The 19955-nt window shown below is 38.5% G+C and overlaps 1 protein-coding gene across 3 annotated transcripts in view; it reads right to left on the bottom strand.

Annotated features, from left to right (window-relative positions):
* Positions 1 to 1192, bottom strand: part of DPH6 (diphthamine biosynthesis 6) — a 169125-nt gene extending 167933 nt beyond the window's left edge. Inside the window, exon 1 of one of the 3 annotated variants that reach the window (XM_010367541.2) lies at positions 967 to 1192. In XM_010367541.2, coding sequence (XP_010365843.2) covers positions 967 to 1151 — 185 coding nt within the window. In that variant the 5' untranslated portion in view covers positions 1152 to 1192. The remainder of the gene's footprint in view (positions 1 to 966) is intronic. The other 2 variants (XM_030931394.1, XM_010367540.2) reach the window with 2 other exon arrangements.
* Between the last annotated feature and the right edge of the window lie 18763 nt (positions 1193 to 19955).

The raw sequence follows: 19955 nt of genomic DNA, 5'->3' as shown, positions 1-19955 counted from the left end.
CACATCGTTGTACTGTATCTAAGACACTCTACAGGGCAAAATCTCATGAAACAAATATTTAAAGTAGTCTAAACTAACTTTTTAATGTTGCTAAATGTGTTCCCTTCCGCCTCAGTTTACAGATTGAGTATGGAAATATTTAAGCAGGTTTGGTTTTGGTTTGTCAGTCATAGGACTTACTTAGACACTGAAATTTATGATTTGGTTACTACAGATATCAAACTCCTTTTGGAATAGAGTATAGGGTAAGCTCACTCTAAAGCAATGATGAGAGTCCGAAGCAACAGCAACGGGATCTAGCATAAGACTAGTACAATTCGGTCTCTACCACGAAGAGAGATCTCTGTACTTGAGTGCCCAAAGGCAGACACACACACATGCCATAAGCAATCCAGATCTGTGAAGATGAGGGAGGGGTGGACTTCTTGGGAGGGGCGGAACCAGTTACAACTAGGGAGGAAGCCCAGGCTACGGCGGACCCAGCTGACCAAAGGGAACTACAGAAGAGGATGAAGAAAGCGAGGGGGAAAGGGCGAGGGTTATTAACTGAGTTGGCGGAACAAGGTAGTGGCTCCAAACTTCACGGCTCATTAGAGCTTGAAAAAAAAATCAGACGCCGGCCCGCACAGAAGTAATTAAACCAATCCCTCTGGCGGTGGGGCCTAGGCGTCAGTTTTTGTTTTTTGTTTTTTTTTAATTTCCCAGTTGAATCCAATGGGAATCCAAGTTTGAGGGCTGGAAGACCAGAGAGGCAGGGACGGACGGGGAGGAGGCACGCCAGCCCAGGACCGAGGCACAAGCGGGCCGGCAATACTGAAGGCTCCGCCTCTTCCTGTGGCTCAGAGGAGCCGCGGAACCCCCAACACGCGGCTCAGGCAGAGACACCCAGTCTTTCGGCGCTAGGGGCGGCTGGAAGGGACGAGAGGTTGGCCTGGGAAGAGGGAGGCGGCTCCAGGACCGCATTACCTGATCAGAGCCGCGACCCTCATGCTGGGCCCAGTGCGCGTGCGTGCGGCGGGCGCGTGCGGGGACGGGAGCCAGGAGGTCGCCGCCGCAGCTCGCGTGACGCACCGCGGGGCCTCGCCCGGGTGTTCGCTCCGCCGCCTGTCCGCGGATCGGTGCTGCCAGCCACCCGGCTGCCTCCGGGACATCTGAGCGCGGAGGGTGCGGCACGTTGGCACCTTGACCCTGTGACAGGAACACCTCAGCCCAGGAAAGAATGATGTTTAGGCACGGCCTAACCACCTAAGTGAGGGCACTGAAGCTGCCGGGGGAAGGGCAAGCTCCGTGTTGCAGAGTCCAAGCCCGGTGGCGCTGGATTTGTTTTGGTAAGAGGGGCTTTAGCGTCCCAAATGCTGCAAATTGACACAATTACGGACATGCAAGCGCAGAAGAAATTTGCCCATCTTCCCCCATCTCCTGCAGAAACAACTGTGCACTTTTGCTTTTTAACGTACATCTTCTCAGTCCTCCAAACCTGTGTACACATGTGAAACGGAGATCCCCGGGTGCTGAGGTAATTTTTAAATCTGGGGTTAGCCACCCCCAGCACCTCTAGGCCCTCTATGGCTTTGGCTCTTGGTCAAGCTTGTGTATTTGACAAGGCCAGGCCGGGCTCTTCACCAAAGAGTAATGGCCTTGCAGAAAGAAAATCTAGCTTCTGAGTTTATTTGCCAAGTATGTATTGAGTGCCTTTCGTGTACCAGGCACTGTTTTAGACTCTGTGGATACAACCGTAAATAAAAAAAAAACCCGGCATTCCCGGCATAGAGCTTAAATGGGGATGGAGAGAACAGACAATATATAGCTTAAAGGTAAATCGTATGATGAAGTGTGAGAAGTGCTGTTAGAAAGGGCAGGGTGGAGGGAGAGTCAGGAGAGAGGTGGAGAAGCAAATTGCAGAATTAAATAGTGTCTATATAGGCCTTATCGATAAAGTGAGAGTTGAGCCAACTTAAATAAGGAGAATTAGCTGTGTGTATGATTGGGGTGTGCTCCAGACAAGAAAAAAAAAAAAAAAATCAAAGGTTCTAGGTGCATTGTGTGTTTGTGGAAGACTAAGGCAGATCAATGTTGCTGGAGCAGATTGAGCAAAGCAGAGAGTAGTGGAGAGGAAGTTAAGGTGATGGAGGGGAAGGATTATATAGGGTCTCGTAGGTCATTACAGACTTTTGAAGAGGTGTGACTTAAATTTTTAAAAGGATTGCAGTGTTGAGAATACATCTATTAGGAACCTGTTACAGTGTTCCAGTAGAGGGCGGAGCCTAGAATAGGCATGGTGAATTTGGTGAGAAGTAAGTGGATTCCAGCTCTATTTTGAAGATAGAGCCAATAGAATCAGATTAGATTTGGGCTATAAGAGAAAGAAAGTCATGAAGGATGATGCCAAAGGTATGAATTAAGTAAGTTAATACATGTAGGGAACTTAAAATTATGCCAGGTACATAGTAAGCATTCAATTTTATTTTGATGTTCTCAACTCTAATAGTATGGATGACTGTCTACATATCAGTTTCATCATCTAGAATCATGCAGCTTTAAGATTTTGCAATTATGAATATTTACCAAATGAGTCAAGTATTTAAGAAATTTGCAGTCTATATGGGGGAGATAAATACATGAAACACACACTTTTAATGATACAGCTCCGATGAGTGTAAGAACACCAGGCCTCTCATCTCACGCCGAATTGGATAAAATGACACAGACACACATGGAGTGGTTTTAAGAAGTGGAGAATTTAATGGGCGAGAAAGAAGGGAGAAGAAAGAAGACGCCCCCATGTAGAGACACAGGGAGGTGGGCTCCAAAGCCTAGAGAGGAAACCCCAAGTACCGAGTTAACAGCCAGTTATATGAGGAGGCTGGAGGAGGCGGTGTCTGATTTGCATAGCGCTCAGGGGATTGGTTTGATCAGGCATGTCATTCCCATAGCCCACGGAAAAACCTGGCTCTCTCACCCTAGCCTTTTAATATGCAAATGCAGGTCGTCTTGATGTTCTACAAACGTGGGGATATGTGGGGGTGGCCATGTTGCCAGGCACATGTAGGGGCAAGGCCGAGAGGACAAGGTGGCTATCGTCATGTTTGTGTGGACCTGGTTTCTAATGGCTGGTATTTGCATATCAAAGGTTGACAGCTGGGCTCTAAGAGCGGGGGCTTTCCTGCTAGACAAGAAACACTTCTGGAGCTGCTTTAAAAGAGACAAAAACCTTCCAAGGACCCCTTTTCCTCCCTATCTGCCTAAAATATTTTTTTAATAAATCCTACAGCAGTAATCCAAGAGAACATCTTTTGAAAGTAACAAGTTACGTAATGCATATGGCAAGAGCCCCCTGAGTCAAACCCACAGGGTAATGCCTGGAATGAGGATGGAACTTGAAAGATGAGCAGAATTGAACTGGAATGGGTGGAACATCCAAACAAAGACAGCAAGACAAGAATGAGAGTAGTGCGTTGAACAACAGTGGGTAGACTAGCTTGACTAGTTTGGAAGGTATATGGGAAAGAAGGAAAAATAAGTTGAATAAATAGGATGAGGCCAGGTTATCCAGGGTCATGGAAAACCAAAATGAGGAATTTCAAAACCAGGCAGGTTACTGTGGCTGCTTGACATCATTTTTCAGGAGAGTGTGTGAAATAGCAGTAATGAACATGGTGAGTGGTTTTGATAAAATAGGCACTCCCAAAGATGCCAATGGATATCTTTTCCACCAAGGGGTGTCTTTTCCTTGCCACTTCCCAAGAGGGATAAAGAGAGAAGATTCAAAGGTTACCTTCCTAAAACTACATCTTTAGGATTGTATTTTGTTTCTCTCTGCATTCTGTAGGCTTCATTGTAAGACATCCTCAACAAACAGTGTGTATATCCTGGCATTAAACTGTATGTTATATACAGTGTGTATATCCTGGCATTAAACTGTGTGTTAGGAAATATGTTGAGGCCATTCTCCAAGGTCACCCAGTTATTAGCTTGATGGTGTTGCTTTCCCTCCTGGATTCTTCCTAGCACCTTGTATTAAGTATCTATTCTCCAGGTCCTTTTTACCCCTTGAACAAAATTTCTCTGAGCACCTATTCCCTCCTTTTAAAGCTTTCTGCCAGAATTTTTTAAATTAACGAATGTTTCCGGTTGCCTAATGTAACACTGCAACATGTGCTTTATTAAAACTTTTTATATTTCCTCACATTAGTGCCTTTCTCTCAGAATTACCATAAAAGGCTCTGTGCTTGAATGTCCTATCAAGGCCACCATAAAAATGGTAGGTTCGATTCATTCTGGTTCAATAGACATATTGGTATTTCTGAAATTAACAGATATCTGATTGGTCTTGACCCAGCCATCAAAGTTATTCTTAGATTCATACATATTTTTGAAGTTTGTTTTTTTTTTTTGTAGCTAACTGAACAAAACCAGAGCAATTATTGACCCCTGAAAAACTTGTTAAAAACTAGAGATTCGGCTATGCTCTAACTTTTCCCATTGAGAATCTTTCTTAATTCATTCTAGTCACCATTGTGGGTGTCATTTTCTTTTGCTGAAATTTAAAAACAACACCCAGTTTGTCAGCTACAGGTTTCTGAGAAGCAGATGCCAAGACAGGATTACATGTGCAGGAGATTAGAGAAAATGCCTGTGAAGGACAAAGGGAGACCAGCAAGAGAAGGCAGGGAGACTCCGATTGGAATGCAGGGGGGTGGAAATCTGAAAAAGAATGGGAAGGAAGAATAGGTTGAAAGAACCTGTTTGCAGTGTCATTCTGAGAGACTCAGCCAGGTCAATGGGGAGTCCTAAGCCAAAGTTGTTCATTAGAGGAATTCCAAATCGGTCAGGAATTGCCCAGTTCTAGTATCTCTGCCGTGCTCAGTCATTGTCTGAGAGCAGTGCAGGAAAAACTTAGTCTGGTGCAAACTCAGTGGTGAATCCAAAAGTGCAGTAGACGGAGACTGTAAGTCAGTTCATAATAACGTTCATGGTGTCGCTTCATGATTTCTGTAAACCTCTCTAGGATAAACTTAGGGAAGGGAAGTTAATAGGGCAAACTCTCATCGCAGGTGGTCTGGGACCCCAGTAGTACTTACCCTGTCCTCCGCTGTCCACTCTATATTCCCCTTACTCTCAGCTCTCACTTCAGCAGATCTTGTTGACTTACTTGGTGGCATGTCCTAAACTTCACTCCTGAGTGGTCTTGGGCTTTTGTCGTCATACTCTTCTCAGTCCGTGACTGCAGTTTGTGTGCATTCACAGTTAGAATTAGGTAAGGGCATACCAAGAGGCACCCAAGTGGATCGTCTGAGTTCCACATGTGTATTTCTCCTTGTCCCCAAGGTGTAAAGGTGGCCTTACCTCCTCATACTAATCAATCGTCTTTGCTTGCTGGCCCCTGGCTGCAAAGAGCCAAAAGTGTCATACTGTACATAACTTACAGTTCAATGGATGCCCGCTCTACCCCATTGCAAGAGAGAAAACCTGTAATTCTACTCAACCCAGAGTTGGGGGAGGTGAAGCAGAGTTCTCCAGTGCGTTGTTAGGAGTGACTGTAAATACAGCCATTTGTGATTTCACCTTTTGGTTCCTAGATCCATGTATTTGTCCTACTAGAGACACAGTGTCATGTAGAAATCTCTGATTAGTGCCTATACTAAATACTGAGGGATGTCATGCCATCCTTGCAGATTATTGTCTCTGAGCTGCTGATTTAGCTGTGACTTAGTAGGCTTTTCCAGTACTCTATGAGGCCAACTTCACCTAAATAGTACAGTATATGATAAAACAATTAGACCCCATGGTCATGGCCTACCTGTACCTCCTTTACTATAAAGTAAGTTTTCTTCTGGATACCCTGCTAGGTGGGATTCTGTGACTAAAGAGGCATGCTGCTAGTGGTGCCAGCTAAATCTTTGCAGACAGGAAAGGCCAGGTTCTAGTACCTGCTCAATCGAAGCCCGGAAGCAGCCAGGGGAAGCGTGGCTTGTCATGAACGCCACAGTGGATCCAAAGGTGTGGCAGCTGAAGGCTGTCAGTCAGCTGCGCTCTCCGCAGCAGGTGCTTTCGAGGGGAGATCTGATTGGAACACCTGTAAGGCTGCCAGAGCAAGACAGTGACTCTCACAAAATCATATGAGATGTGGGAACATTTGGAGCACCCTGCTGGAGTAAGAAATGTAGAATAAAGAGTTAATTCAAACTTAGAATAGTACTTGAAGGAGAACCAACCTAAAATTGTGAAAGTCTAAATTATAAACAATACTATTTTTAAGGAAATGCCTTAATTTACTTCCAAACAAATACTCTAATCTTGAGCATACTAACATACTGATATTGAATCCTGGCTAAGTGTTTTTACTATAAGTTAATAGAGGAAACATTTTTAACTGGTAGTAGTTATTTACCTACATGTAATTTGCTCAAATTTTAAGGACAGTAGGTTTACCAAGACCCCTGCATTCATAATTTTCCACATGGATAGTGTAAAGGTAACTTCAGCCCAGTAAATGTCAATAAATTAAAAGACTTTTTTTTTTTTTTTATCAATGCAGTCTAAAGTATTTCTTTTTGCAATATATTAAAATGACTTGCTCAAGATTCACTTTTCAAAGGCATTGTGAGCTCACTTCCTACAGTCTGAGACTGTTGCATATGAGTGACTTTGGATTAGTTTGTAGGGCCAGCAAAATAGGTGAACAGAAAATCAGCCTCAGAAAACCTCCGTTCTTTGCCAGTTTACTTAAGAAAAACTCTCCATAGCCAAACACTGTTGCTGGTAATAAAAGTTGCAAGCTGTCACTGAATTCTGCTTCCTTGGCAGCACATCTCGATATACTGATTGATAAAGACTCAGATAATCAAATCAAGAATGCTACAGGTGGTTACTCCTCAGAAACCTTGAAAGGATTTAAATTCATTCTGCTTAAAGTCATGCCATACAGGAAGCCATCAGAAGTTGCCTGGTAAGGATTTAAGAAAAAAGGAAGTAAGTAATTATTTGGATCATAAATTTTAGGGCATCAGGATATGAGTATCTGATGTATTTATATTAATAATTACAGCTTACCATGGGCCAGTCACTCATTTAAATGCCTCAGCAAATTTATGAAGTAGGACACTTTGTTATCCTCATTTGCACACCAGGAAACTGTGCACAAAGACGTTAAATGGACTGGCAAAAATCCTAAAGCTAGTAAGTGCCAGTACCAATATTCAAACCTAGGCAGTCTAGCTCTTAACCACTATACTCTATCTTCCATTGAAATGGACAGCTTATTATTTTGACTAAATATTCTAAGATATGTTTGGAAGGGAATTACCATCACTGACCTCTTGAATCTCCTTTTTGTGTACTTCTAAGCTGATCAACTCTTTTTTTCTGAAAGACTCAAATTGTTGTGTTGTATTACATGGATTGGTATATGAGGTAATTGCTAAACATTATAGACCTGAGAGTCATTCTATCTCTTTTAGAAATCTCTTTCTTTATTCCATAATGGAGACTAACAAATTCAAAAGCTTTAGGAACTAGGCAGATAACATAAGTGAGGGAAATGGCTTGGTATAAGGCAATTTGAAATGGCAAGAACTGTGGCAAACCACTGTTCACTCGTCACTTGGCTCCAGCTGCTTGGTGCAAATGTGGACCCAATGTTATCAGATATTTTAAGGCCAGGAATGGTGGCTTATGCCTATAATCCCAGCACTTTGGGAGGCCAAGGCCACTTTGGGAGGATTGCTTGAGCCTAGGAGTTCGAGATCAGCCTGGGCAACACAGTGAGACCCTGTCTCTACCAAAAAAAAAAAAATTAGCCATGTGCGGTGGCATGTGCCTATAGTTCCAGCTACTTGGGAGCGCGAAGTGGGAGGACTGCTTGAGTTCAGGAGGTCAAGGCTGCAGTGAGTTATGGTTGTGCCACAGCACTCCAGCCTGGGTGACAAGGCAAGACTCTGTCTCAAAAAAAAAAAAAAAGATATTTGAAACTTTACCTTAAGGGTAAGTTATTACCTCTGCAAATAGCTCATTTCTTCATCGTCTGTTTTACTCTATTCAGTTTCAGAGACCACAGTCTTGACTTTATTTTCAAGTTCTGTCAATTCATTATGTTTACAGCCGTTACCTCCTTACAGTCTCCATGTATATACTCAATAATGTAAAATATGTTAACATTTCATTGTTTGGCCTGTGTCCTTTTTACAGACAATTGACTATATAAAAGGCTGAAGGGTTATTCCAGTATATCCCTAGTACTACAAAGTACATTTTGAAGTTAGACAAATCTGAGTTTGAATTCTGTTTCTGAGACATTAACTTGTAATTTCAGCAAGATGATTTTTCTTCATCTGTACAATAGGGTTACTTATGCCTCCTAATTAGATGAGGATTAAATATATATAAATACACTGATCATAGCACCTGTCATATGCAAATTCTGAAGCAAACATTAAAAAATTAAAAAACAATGGGTTATCATTAATAAGTCATAAAGGAGATAAAGGAAAGATTATATATGGAATCGTATAAAAATACTGAAAAAGGGCCGGGCGTGGTGGCTCATGCCTGTAATCCCAGTACTTTGGGAGGCCGAAGTGGGTGGATCACCTGAAGTCACGAGTTCAAGACCAGCCTGGCCAACATGGGTAAACCCCATCTCTACTAAAAATACAAAAATTAGCCAGGCATGTTGGCATGTGCCTGTAAACCAAGCTACTCAGGAGGCTGAGGCAGGCAGAACTGCTTGAACCCGGGAGGCGGAGGTTGCAGTGAGCCAAGATTGTGCCACTGAACTCCAGCCTGGGAGACAGAGCAAGACCCTGTCTCAAAAATAAGTAAATACAAATGAAAATACTCAAAAAGGACATTTATATGTAACTATATCAAAATCAAAAAGATTTATATGGAATCATAAAAAAATAGCCTAAAACAAGTCAGAAAAAAAGAGGAAGAAAAAATGAGACAAAAAACAAATATCAAGATGATAGATTTAAACCCAACAATATCAGTAATCACATTAAATGTAAATATCTCAACATTTAAAATTCATATTGAAACACTGGACAAGAAAGCAAGTCCCAACCATACCCTGTCTATAAGAAACTCACTTTAAATATCAAGACACAGGCAGATTAAAAGTAAAAAGATAGAAAAAAAGATAAATACTATGCAAATACTACTCAAAAGAAAGCTGGAGTGGCTATATACATATCAGACAATGTAGATTTCAGAGTAAGGAATAAAATTAGTCTTTTTCCCTTCTTAGAACTTCAGTCCCCCAGGTCTCTTCCTGTGAGGCAGCACATTACCCATTTTTCTGTATCTTTCCAGGATGAGTTTATGAATATATAAGCATATATCACTTTTATTTTTCACCAAAGGGAGCATACTATATTCACTGTTATGTACTTTGTTTTTCCACATATATCTAGGACATTATTCTGTAGTACCACTCCATATAGATTTATCTCATTCTGTTTAACTACTGTATAGTAAAGAAGATAGATTCTTTGAAGTCTTTATCAAACATATTAGGGTCTCTAAATTCTAGCTAACATGGTAAAGCACCTCCAAAATATGCCTGTGATATAACTTAAAAAACACTGGACACCTGCCTCTCCAACACATTCAAAACTAAGGGCATTATCTCAGCATGCACATTCCTGCTCTTGTCACCCCAATTCATTCTTCTACCAATTTCTTGTTTTTTAAGGACATCACCCTCCACCAATCTGGTCTCTAAAGTAATCATTAACTTCCTTTCGTTCACTTTCTTCCCCCAATTAGTAGCCAGAGTCCTATACATTCTGCTGTTAAGGTGTCTCGGTAGTTTGGAGATGGATGATGAAGATCTTTTTGAATTTCATTGTCACTTAGTGTATTGAATATAAGACTTTCTGCATCCAATTCCAATGTCCATTGCCAGATGTCTTTTCTATAATACTGCATTGTAGAATAACTTTAGAGTATTTTAAAATGATAAATTGATATTTTCAGTATTCCTACCTGAAAAGTTTTTTTCCAGAGTCTTTTTAAATAATTTCACTCACCATTCATCTGATTTGAGATGTCTAAGGTCTGATGGGATGTGTAGTGTTGTGTAATCATAAGTTAGATTTACAGATCATCCTTTTTTTTTTGAAAAGCTACAAGTACTTTAACAAGTTTTGTTTTGTTTTTCCTAATATTCCTGTGAAGTAGTTTGAAGAAAATATTTTCTTTTCAATTTACAAATGAAAGAACAGAAACACAGATATATCAGTTAATTAGTGCTTGGCTGCACAGGATGTTAGTGGCAGAACTGGGACTAGAACCCAGGTTTCCTGACATTCAAGCTGGATTATAAATTTCAGCATCATAAAACTGTCTACCCTGCAATTTTTAAAAAGAAATGGCATATGCTCTCACATTCTGGATTTCTAGAACTGTAATAATAATCCATTAAAAAAGAAAAAAAAAAGGCTTCCTTTGAGAATCTCATTGGAAAAGAACATTTTGCAAGAAAAGTAGGGAATACATACATACATATTCAACCACTGATTCTCTTCATCAAGAACTTCTCTGTAAAATGAGCTTAAAATATGATGACATCAGGCCCAATGTTACACCTATTTTTATTCCTCAAATATTGTCCAAACATATAAATGTTCTGGACTCTAAATCAATCATTTGAAACTGGTCGGCTACAGCTTTGAAAATATTGGAAGCATCATGAACATCATGCCCATCTGTCATTTTTTTCATCATAGAACATATATAGCCTGCAATCATTCATAGCAATATCTCATGGCTCTGGTAAAAGCTCATGAATAGCCTTCTCTATTCATTCTCTCTTTAGCCTTCTCTACTCAGCTGCTATTTCTGAGTAATTAGATGTATTCAAAAGTCCAACAAACTAAATTCTAAGTGGCAACTCAATGGCAACAGGAATAGTTGAATAAATTACTTTATTTAAATGGAAAACCCATTTTCCTCTGAAGTAGAGCAATTTGCAAGAAGAACTTAAAAAACCAGCCTATAAAAAGAGAATTTAAACTTTGAAAATTTTATTGCAATTATAGTAATATGTTAGAATTTGACTAAACATTTTAATTACAATTGCTTTCTCTCTCAGCTTTCATTTCATCAATAAGATTTCTATTCATTGGCTTTGCGTTTTTGGTGGAACCAGATAGGTTAAAATTTTATTGTGTTTAGCATTTATACAAAAGTAAACCTTTGCTGTTGCAAACCACTGAGACTTTAGACATCGCTGAGTTATCTCAGGGACTAAAGAGTCTTGCAGTTTGTATGGGCAGCAACCTAGCAAGCATGTGTAGAAGTGGTTTCTAAGGGTGTTAGGAGAGAATTAACTGTAAAATTGAATTAGGAAAACTGTAAAGGAGAATTAACTGTAAAATTGAATTAGGCAAAATTTACCTTATCCTCATAGATAATATACATTGCACATTTTTTCTTTTTAATGTTTTAGTTCACAGACTTTTTGATGCAAAGACACAGAGGACCCTATTTGCCAAAACATAAATAAACACATACTTGCCTCTCTACTTTCAGATGTATAATCATTAACATCTCACACAACAAACTTTAGTTATCACAGGCTGGGTAAGATACCTTTTTGTCTGGTCCCATAGCACCTTACGCTTTCTGATCATAATTTATTAAATGTCTGTATTCTCTAGTATATTGTCAGTTTCAGGAAAGCAAAGAATGTCCAGTTCTGTTGTACCAGTCAATCTAGTGGCAGGAGACAGATTTGAAAGATATTGAATGAAGGGACTTTTCATAGAGCTGTGGGAAACTTTAAGGAATTATCAGGAGTGTTCAGATTTCTAGAAACTAGCAACACTAGGAAAGCAATAGCACCAATAGGTCTGAATAAGCAGGGAGAGAAAATGGTATCATTAGATCTTTTCAGAGGCTGGAGTAATAGAAAATGGGGTCAGTCAATAGGAGCTCTAGTAATAGAGGGAATACAGCCACCATCACAATAGTGCACCAAGAAAGGGAAATCACAGGTGAAGAAATAGACTCATCTCTTCTTCATCTACCCTGCCATCTCCTACTAGTGCTTCCCGCTGGCTGAATCCCACACAAAGTTAGACAGTAAGGGAGCTTTTTAATGCAATTTACAGAGATCAGCCCTTGGGGCAGAGGATGAAGGATGGGTCTTGGGATTGCAAATGGAATAACCTACACACCTCCTTATTACTATATGGCCAGTTCTTGTTTATTTATCTGTTACGTAGAAAGTGTTTAAAGATATTTGTTGGGTATAAGAATGAATAGCATAGACATTAAATATAATTAACATAAGCAAGATTAGGCTGCATTTCTTCTTCTTTTAGGAAATTGTTTTACTTCAACAAGTTGTCTTGTCGCTGAATATGATTGTGAGAGGTTTTTTTAGCTATTTATATTAAATGCTTCAGAAACCATATATTGAATTCCTATGAAGAACACTAAGAAGTATAGTAATTGGGTATGCAATTGTGAGAGAGATCATATTGGTATGAAAGAAAAAATGAGGTGACTCATTTGAACATGTTAGTTGGGTAGATAAGTGAAGAAGATGAGTCATAAACTGTAATTCATGACATGCAGTTACCACACGATGGCTCAGATTATCACTGGCATTGGTATTGGGTGGAGTGTCAGCTGGGGCAAGACAATAGGAGATCATGTGGCTATGGTATTGATTACGATGGCAATGATGATGACAAAGATTGTGAGGTGGGCTGACCATCTCTGTGTTGTAAAACTTATTTTAAAAAAGATAAGCTTTGTACTCTTAAAGCATGGAGAGACTATTGGAAAGTTTTAATGAACATTTTAAGCAAGACTTCTTAACCTAGGATCCACAATTAGGATACAGATTGACTGGCCGTGGTGGCTCACACCTGTAATCCCAGCATCTGGGGAGGACGAGATGGGATGACGGCTTGAACCCATGAGTTTGAGACCAGCCTAGGCAACATAGCAAGACTCCTATTTCTACAAAAACATAAAAATAGGACAAAATAGCCAGGTGTGGTGGCATCTGTGGTCCCAGCTACTTGAGATGCTGATGTGGGAGGATCGCTTGAGCCCAGGAGGTTGAGGCAGCAGTGAGCTGTGATTATACCACTGCATTCCAGGTTGGGTGACAGAGGGAAAATCTGTCTCAAAAACAAATAAATAAAAATTTAAAAATAGTATACATGCTAAGGTAGGAGCACTTATGTTTTGTCTGAAACAAGAATGGATAGAAGACTTAAGTGATCTCTAAGGAAAAGTGGTAGTTTTAGAGAAGTAATATTTTTTTCTTCTAAAGAGAAGGAAAAAATAGTCTTGCTTAAATCAACATACTGAGTCTATAGGAGTTTAAGAGTTTTTAGAGGATTACCAAGTTTATGCATACCAAATTGGCTTAATATTAAATAAGCGTAACCAGAGGTGTGGTCATTTTTATATTATTCCTAAAAATTAAGATAATCCCAACCATATGTGTCATGAAAAACTTTTACCAATGATTTTAAAATCTATGTTAATCATTAAGGGCAAATCAACTAATGTTTGAAAGCATTTAAGAGTTTCAGACATAAAATACTTCACAACAAACTATATTGTTATTTTTAAAATAATGTACAATAAGTAACAGGCTCTGACCCACTGAAGAAAGACAACTATAAGCATTTACTAAGTTAGATGATTTTATTCTGCAAGATGTAATATCGTGGAAATCTGGCATTTTCACAATTTACTTTGTCAGGGGAAAGTACCATATTCTCTAAGATGCTGGCTTGGGTCCCTCTGCCATCATAGTAAAAAATACCCTTAGTGTTCTGGGTTATAATTTCCTTGTCAATATAATGCAAATCCTAAAGACCATCTGTTTTCATTCTGCAAAGTGTGTTATAGCAGTCTTGCAAATAATTTTCAAAAATTGACTTGCTCGGTATTTTCCCTACCTGCCCTCACCTCAGGATGTATATATTTGGACAGTAAATTTATAGTGGTTATTATTCCTGATGCTCACATGGTTACTTGCAGTGACAAGTGAATAAGGAAATATTTGTAAGGCTTATGTAGAGACTATAATGAAGAACAAAATGTTTACATGGAATCCAGTCTGTTCAAAAGCATTTTATTAATGAGGAATTTATTTTTAATGTATTTTTATATAGGCCAATTACTTGTCTAATTTATGTTTTAAAATTCTCTAGAAATACCTTTTCTGGTTTTAATTGGCAGTTTTATTGGCATTGCATTGACAGCAGCCCTCATTAATATGACATTCATTGCTCTGAAAGAAACCTAAGATGATATGCTGCAGGGTGTAAAAACACCTCAAACAACTCTGCACCTTCTTCCCAACATTCACAATCAGTAAAATCAAAAATTTGAGAGAGGAATTAATAAGGTGACAAGCCAATAACATTCAAAAAGAAACTCTACTACTAAAAATCTCGACCTGTTAATTAGGTCCTCTCTTCCATTTTAAACAAACATGCACAGGCCTATGAATATCTTCATATCAATATAGTTAAGGACATACATGCTTTTGTAAGGACATTTGTGAACTACCTTACAAATCCTCAGAGAGGCAAAAGATCTAGGAAACTGTTCGGTTAATAGAGAACCGATAATTATTTTAATTAAAAGTATTTGTAATCAACATCCCAAATGATTAATAAAATATGTGAAAGAATGTGAAACAAGCAAAAGAAAAAAAATCACAAATCCATTTATTTCTCGAAAATCAAAACATTATATTGGGAAATCTGTTACTTGTTCACCTGCCAAGTTCTAAGATTAGAAATCTTTGTTTTCACTGCAACAGTTGATGCTACTGAAAACTGCTATGTCACTTGAGGAACCTGCTTCCTGTTCTGTTTCAGATGTTTCTTCTTCATTAACTTTTTAATCAAAAAACTTTACAGATCACCCTAAACTTAGAATAATAAGAAGAATGTTGTCAGATTTTTTTCTCTCTTGTGTGTGTGTATATATAATCTGTAATTCTGCAGCTGTATTAAAATAAGTACCTTCCTGCAAGCTGAAATAAACCTGAAGTGTAATGAGTCTTGGTTCTCTAATTATCTCATGGATTTCTACCATTGTATTAATTAATATCTAACCTTCATAGATCTGTTGACTTTACTGGCTGTCAGTATCATCGGCTTTCAGTGTTGTTCATATTTAAAAAAATTAAATCAACCTTTTCCTATAGGTTTCATTTGAACATGACTCGACCAATCACCACAACCAATTAGTTACCATTTTATTGAGGTGCTATTTCTTGGTTAGCTCCTGTATGCATAACATTACCATGATATATTTATGTCTTTGAGACTGAGAGAAATGTAATAAACCACTCACAGTATCATGGGTCAAAAGGCCAGAGTCTGCTGAAAACCCTTCTTTTGTATAACATTTGAAACTCTCCCTAGTAGGGTCATTCCACTTAGTTAAGTTCAAGGGCCCAGAACAATTCGTTATATAACCTGATAATGTTAGAAGGAAATAATTCAGTGATACAATAAGTTATGCATGCCTGAGGTAATTTGAAATCTATCCATAAACAATGTGAAACCCATAATCCTTGCCAATGGATTTGGGACCAAACTTAACTTTTTGTTGCATCTTCAAATTCTACAACTTTCCTGTGATTTAAGATGTCTTCTTCAGAACTCCAGAATGATTTTTTTTTTAATAAAAGGATCTTCTCTTTCCCCAAACACCCTCATATAACAGATTTAGAGAAAGCTCCAAAGAGTAAGGAATGTGTGTAAAAGATCTTAAACAACAGAGCTGTTTTTGTTCACTCTCCCTGTCTCTGTGACAAAGAAAAACAAGGACATAGATGAGATACATGGATAAAGGAAACAGATTTCCCCTGGAAAGCCTATATGGCACCATTGAAAACAAGAGTATGAAAAGAAGTTTTAAAAGTTATGAGGAACACATTCAGAGAAGACCAAATGAAAGCGAGCAATTATTGGGTAACAACAGAAACTGAGCATGTGCCAAGGTCTGCTATCTCTCTCATGCCTCTTTTGTAAGAGAAATTGCTTTCTATTAGTATGTAACTGTATCCTGAACTTTGGAGGAAAGAAAGGTGCTCAGGAAATAAAATTAGGACTATCATTACTGGTAGAGGAATAAGACACTAGTGGGTTTATTGTTTAGAAACCATCCCAAGTAAGAATACCGAAGCAAGGGCACTAAATTTTGTCTGAAAGTAACTTTGATACAAAGAACAGGTTGCTGCTATAAGTCCATAAACTACATACTGTACTGAAATAATCTTATAGACAATATGAAATTACATTTTAAAATGTTTTTGTGCAAGAAGAAGAAGTCTTTGGTAATTTGTGAAAATATTTAATCACAATTGGATAAACCTTGGATAAACTGGTAATCTCACTTTGTGTGCCTCAGTTTCCCCATCCATAAAATGGGAATAGAAAAGAACCTATTGCATAATTTGTTTCGTCGCTTTTCACCTGTACAATGTATGTGAAACATTTAGAGTTGTGCCTGTCACAACTCTAAATGTTTGAAATAAAATATTTGTCACAGAGTAAACAATAAATATTATTACCATGCCCTTAAACGTATCTAGACATTCGCTTAAAATATCTGGATAACTGCTTCCATTCTCCAGTATACCCTAATACAGATAGATTATTTATGAATGCCTGGAACCAGCTGAATAATGTCCTTCAAATATATCCAAGTAGGTCCTAACCCCTGGAACCTGTAAGTATTACTTTATATGGCAGAAGGAACTTTGCAGGTGTGATTAAATTGAGGATCTTGAAATGGAGAAATTATCCACGTGGACCTTAAATGCAATCACAAGTGTCCCTATGAGAGAGCAGCAGAGGGAGATTTGACTGCAGAACAGAATAGAAGGCAAGGTGATGACTGAAACAAGATGATGCTATGTTGCTGGCTTGGATGATGAAGGAAAGGGCCACAAGTCAAGGAATATAAGGAATTCAGCTCTAGAAGCTGGAAAAGGCAAGGAAACAGACACATTCTCTGCTAGACCCGCCCAAAAGGAAGTCCTGCTGACACCTTGAATTTTGCCCAGTTAAACTTGAGTTTGGACATCTACCCTCTAGAACTATAAGACAATGAATTTCTGTTGTTTTAAGCCAGTAGATTTGTGGTTACTTATTACAGCAACCATAGAAAACTAATACAATGTTGTATCATCTTTTCTTTAGTTACTGAATTAATTAGTTACCTGACTAATTATTTACCTAATAGTTACCCAATTAGTAAAATGTATATACTAAGCATATGCTATGGAATGAAATGTGTGTGGGAAGTTGTGATTATCTAGTTTATACAGTCAAAATACTGATCTATTTTCTTGGAGTTTACAAATTGATTTGGTTTTCCCCATCTCCACAAATATTTTATTTCAACTGTTTAGACAGAGCTATGGGCTTTTAGTGGAAGGCTCTTTAATTTTCTGCCTATGCTTCATTTACCACCTCAAACATGTACTCTTTATTTATCTGAGGTCTGATAATATTACTCTTTAGATGGCAATCTTAAATATAGGCATAGAAACCTGCCAAATTTTACAAAACAAGAAGTGAATGAGTCAGGCAAAGAAACACCTGATATTGTGGAAAAAGTACTGGCTTTGGAGCCAGCTAAATCCAGGTTTGAATACTAGGCTACTATGAACTTTGAGACCTTTATCATCTTTGAGTTGTAATTTCCTCCTGGGTGAAATAGGAATTTATAAAAAGTGCCATATGTCATAAAAATCAATCCTCATTTATATTTATAACTAGATAACAATGCTCCAAACATACATTCCTTTTAGTAGTAGGAATTCTCGTCTTTTTACCAGACATTTCCCTTATAGTAAGAATGGATTCTTCAGGTGAGTGAGCAGAGATTGGAAGGTGTCCTTCTTTCTATGTTGCAGTACCCAGGATATGTCCTGTAGCAGGAACCCAAAGCAACATTACAGAGATTTTACATTTCAGCTCTTTTTGATTCTTCCACCTTCAGTTATTTTCCCCTGGGCATAATCCCCAGTACTGAATTGAATGGATCGAGAAGGATGGTAATCCAGAATTTAGATAAATTAACAGTGGACAAAGCCATCAAGTGTTAGTTGAGAAGGAGATATCAGCTCTATCAGGAGAGCTTCTTAATCTTTTGCAGATGATGTTAAGAAAGAACTGTGACCTCCTAGGAACTATCCCACAGTGTCACCCACGAAAACACAGTACTTGGCCCCAATTAGATATCTACTCTCAGACTCTTCTTAGCGTAGAATATGATTCACCAGATTTGTAGATGTTTTCTTTAAGACCTACTATACTGCAAATTCTTCAGAATGTATGTGATTCTCACGGACCTGGAGGCAAAAGGCCTTTAAGCTGTCTTAGCAACGTTTGCTTATTAGAACAAAATGATTTATCTGGTTTTCTGACAAAAATTTCAAGTCTCATGACTTTTTTCACTGAGTCAAACATCTCTCTGTGGAGCAGCCACATGATTCATTAATAATATCTCATTGTTCATTTAAATCTACTAGTTAAAACATACAGCATTAGATTTTATTTCCATCAGGGAACAATCTCGATTGCCTACTAACTGGTCAAATAGAAACAGTGACTTGAAATTTAAGTGGTTCTTAACTTTTGGGATGACACGCTTCTCATTACAATGAATATTTGCAAAGCCCACAAAATGTGACCTATAATACATACCAAAAGGTCTATGGACTCTATATTAAGAACTCCTGAGATACAAAGAACTTTTAAATATGGAGCAAGATTTTCAGACTATATCTGTGTGACAACACAGATAAGGGTTCAGATTGGATATTTGCTTTACCATGAGAATGAGTTACAGTCAGTTGGACTGTGTATCTTCAATCCATTTGGGTAGAAGATTTGGCCAAAATAAATACTATCTTTGATTTGGTGTCACAAATAGTTTTTTTTTAAATCCGTATTTATATTGCATAATATATTAGTTTTCTAGAGCTGTCATAACAAAATACCACAGACTGGAAGGCTTAAACAACAGACATTCTCTTCCAGTTCCAGAAGCTAGAAATTCAAGATTAAGGTGCTAGTAGGGTTGATTTCCTCTAAGGCCTTTCTCCTTAGCTTGCAGATGGCTACCCTCTTGGCTATCTCTCAATGTGGCCGTCTCTCTGTGCTTCACAATCCCAGGGTCTCTTTGTGTATCCACCTTTTCTCTTCTTATAAAGATGTCAGTCAGATAGGATTAGGGCCCATTCATATGAATTCATTTGAACTGAATGACTTCTTTAAAGGCCTTATCTCTGAATATAGTCACATTCTGAGATATTACATATTAGGGCTTCAAAATGTGAATTTTAGGGGGACACAACTTAGCCATAAGATAGAGTATCTTAGTTTAATTGCCTTTATTTACATCTGAAAGTATTATCTCTTGTGTCCACATTTTCTTTTCTTTTCTTTTTTTTTTTTTTTTGAGACGGAGTCTCCCTCTGTCGCCCAGGCGGGAGTGCAGTGGCTCCATCTTGGCTCACTGAAAGCTCCACCTCCTGGGGTCACTCCATTCTCCTGCTTCAGCCTCCCATGTAGCTGAGACTACAGGCGCCCACCACCACGCCTGGCTAATTTTTTATATTTTTAGTAGAGACAGGGTTTCACCATGTTAACCAGAGTGGTCTCCATCTCCTGACCTCATGATCCACCCACCTCGGTCTCCCAAAGTGCTGGGATTACAGGCATGAGCCACCACGCCCAGCCTTCTGTCCACATTTTCATAGTTGAGTTATCTCATGGGTTTATTATCTGGTACAGAAATAGTACTTCATTTTCTTAGGTTTATCTGATGTCAGTAAAACTGGCAATGGTTAGTTTGTGGCCTAAAGAAACAACCATAGACAAAAGACTTTATAAAGTGAAAATAGTGATAACTGGAGTTTGAAGAGCTTTTCTTGATTATAAATGTCA

This window comes from Rhinopithecus roxellana, chromosome 5, assembly GCF_007565055.1.
Source record: "Rhinopithecus roxellana isolate Shanxi Qingling chromosome 5, ASM756505v1, whole genome shotgun sequence".
Classification (NCBI taxonomy): Eukaryota; Metazoa; Chordata; class Mammalia; order Primates; family Cercopithecidae; genus Rhinopithecus; species Rhinopithecus roxellana.
The sequence above is the reverse complement of the archived record's forward strand: the minus strand, read 5'-3'. Positions and strand labels throughout refer to the sequence as shown.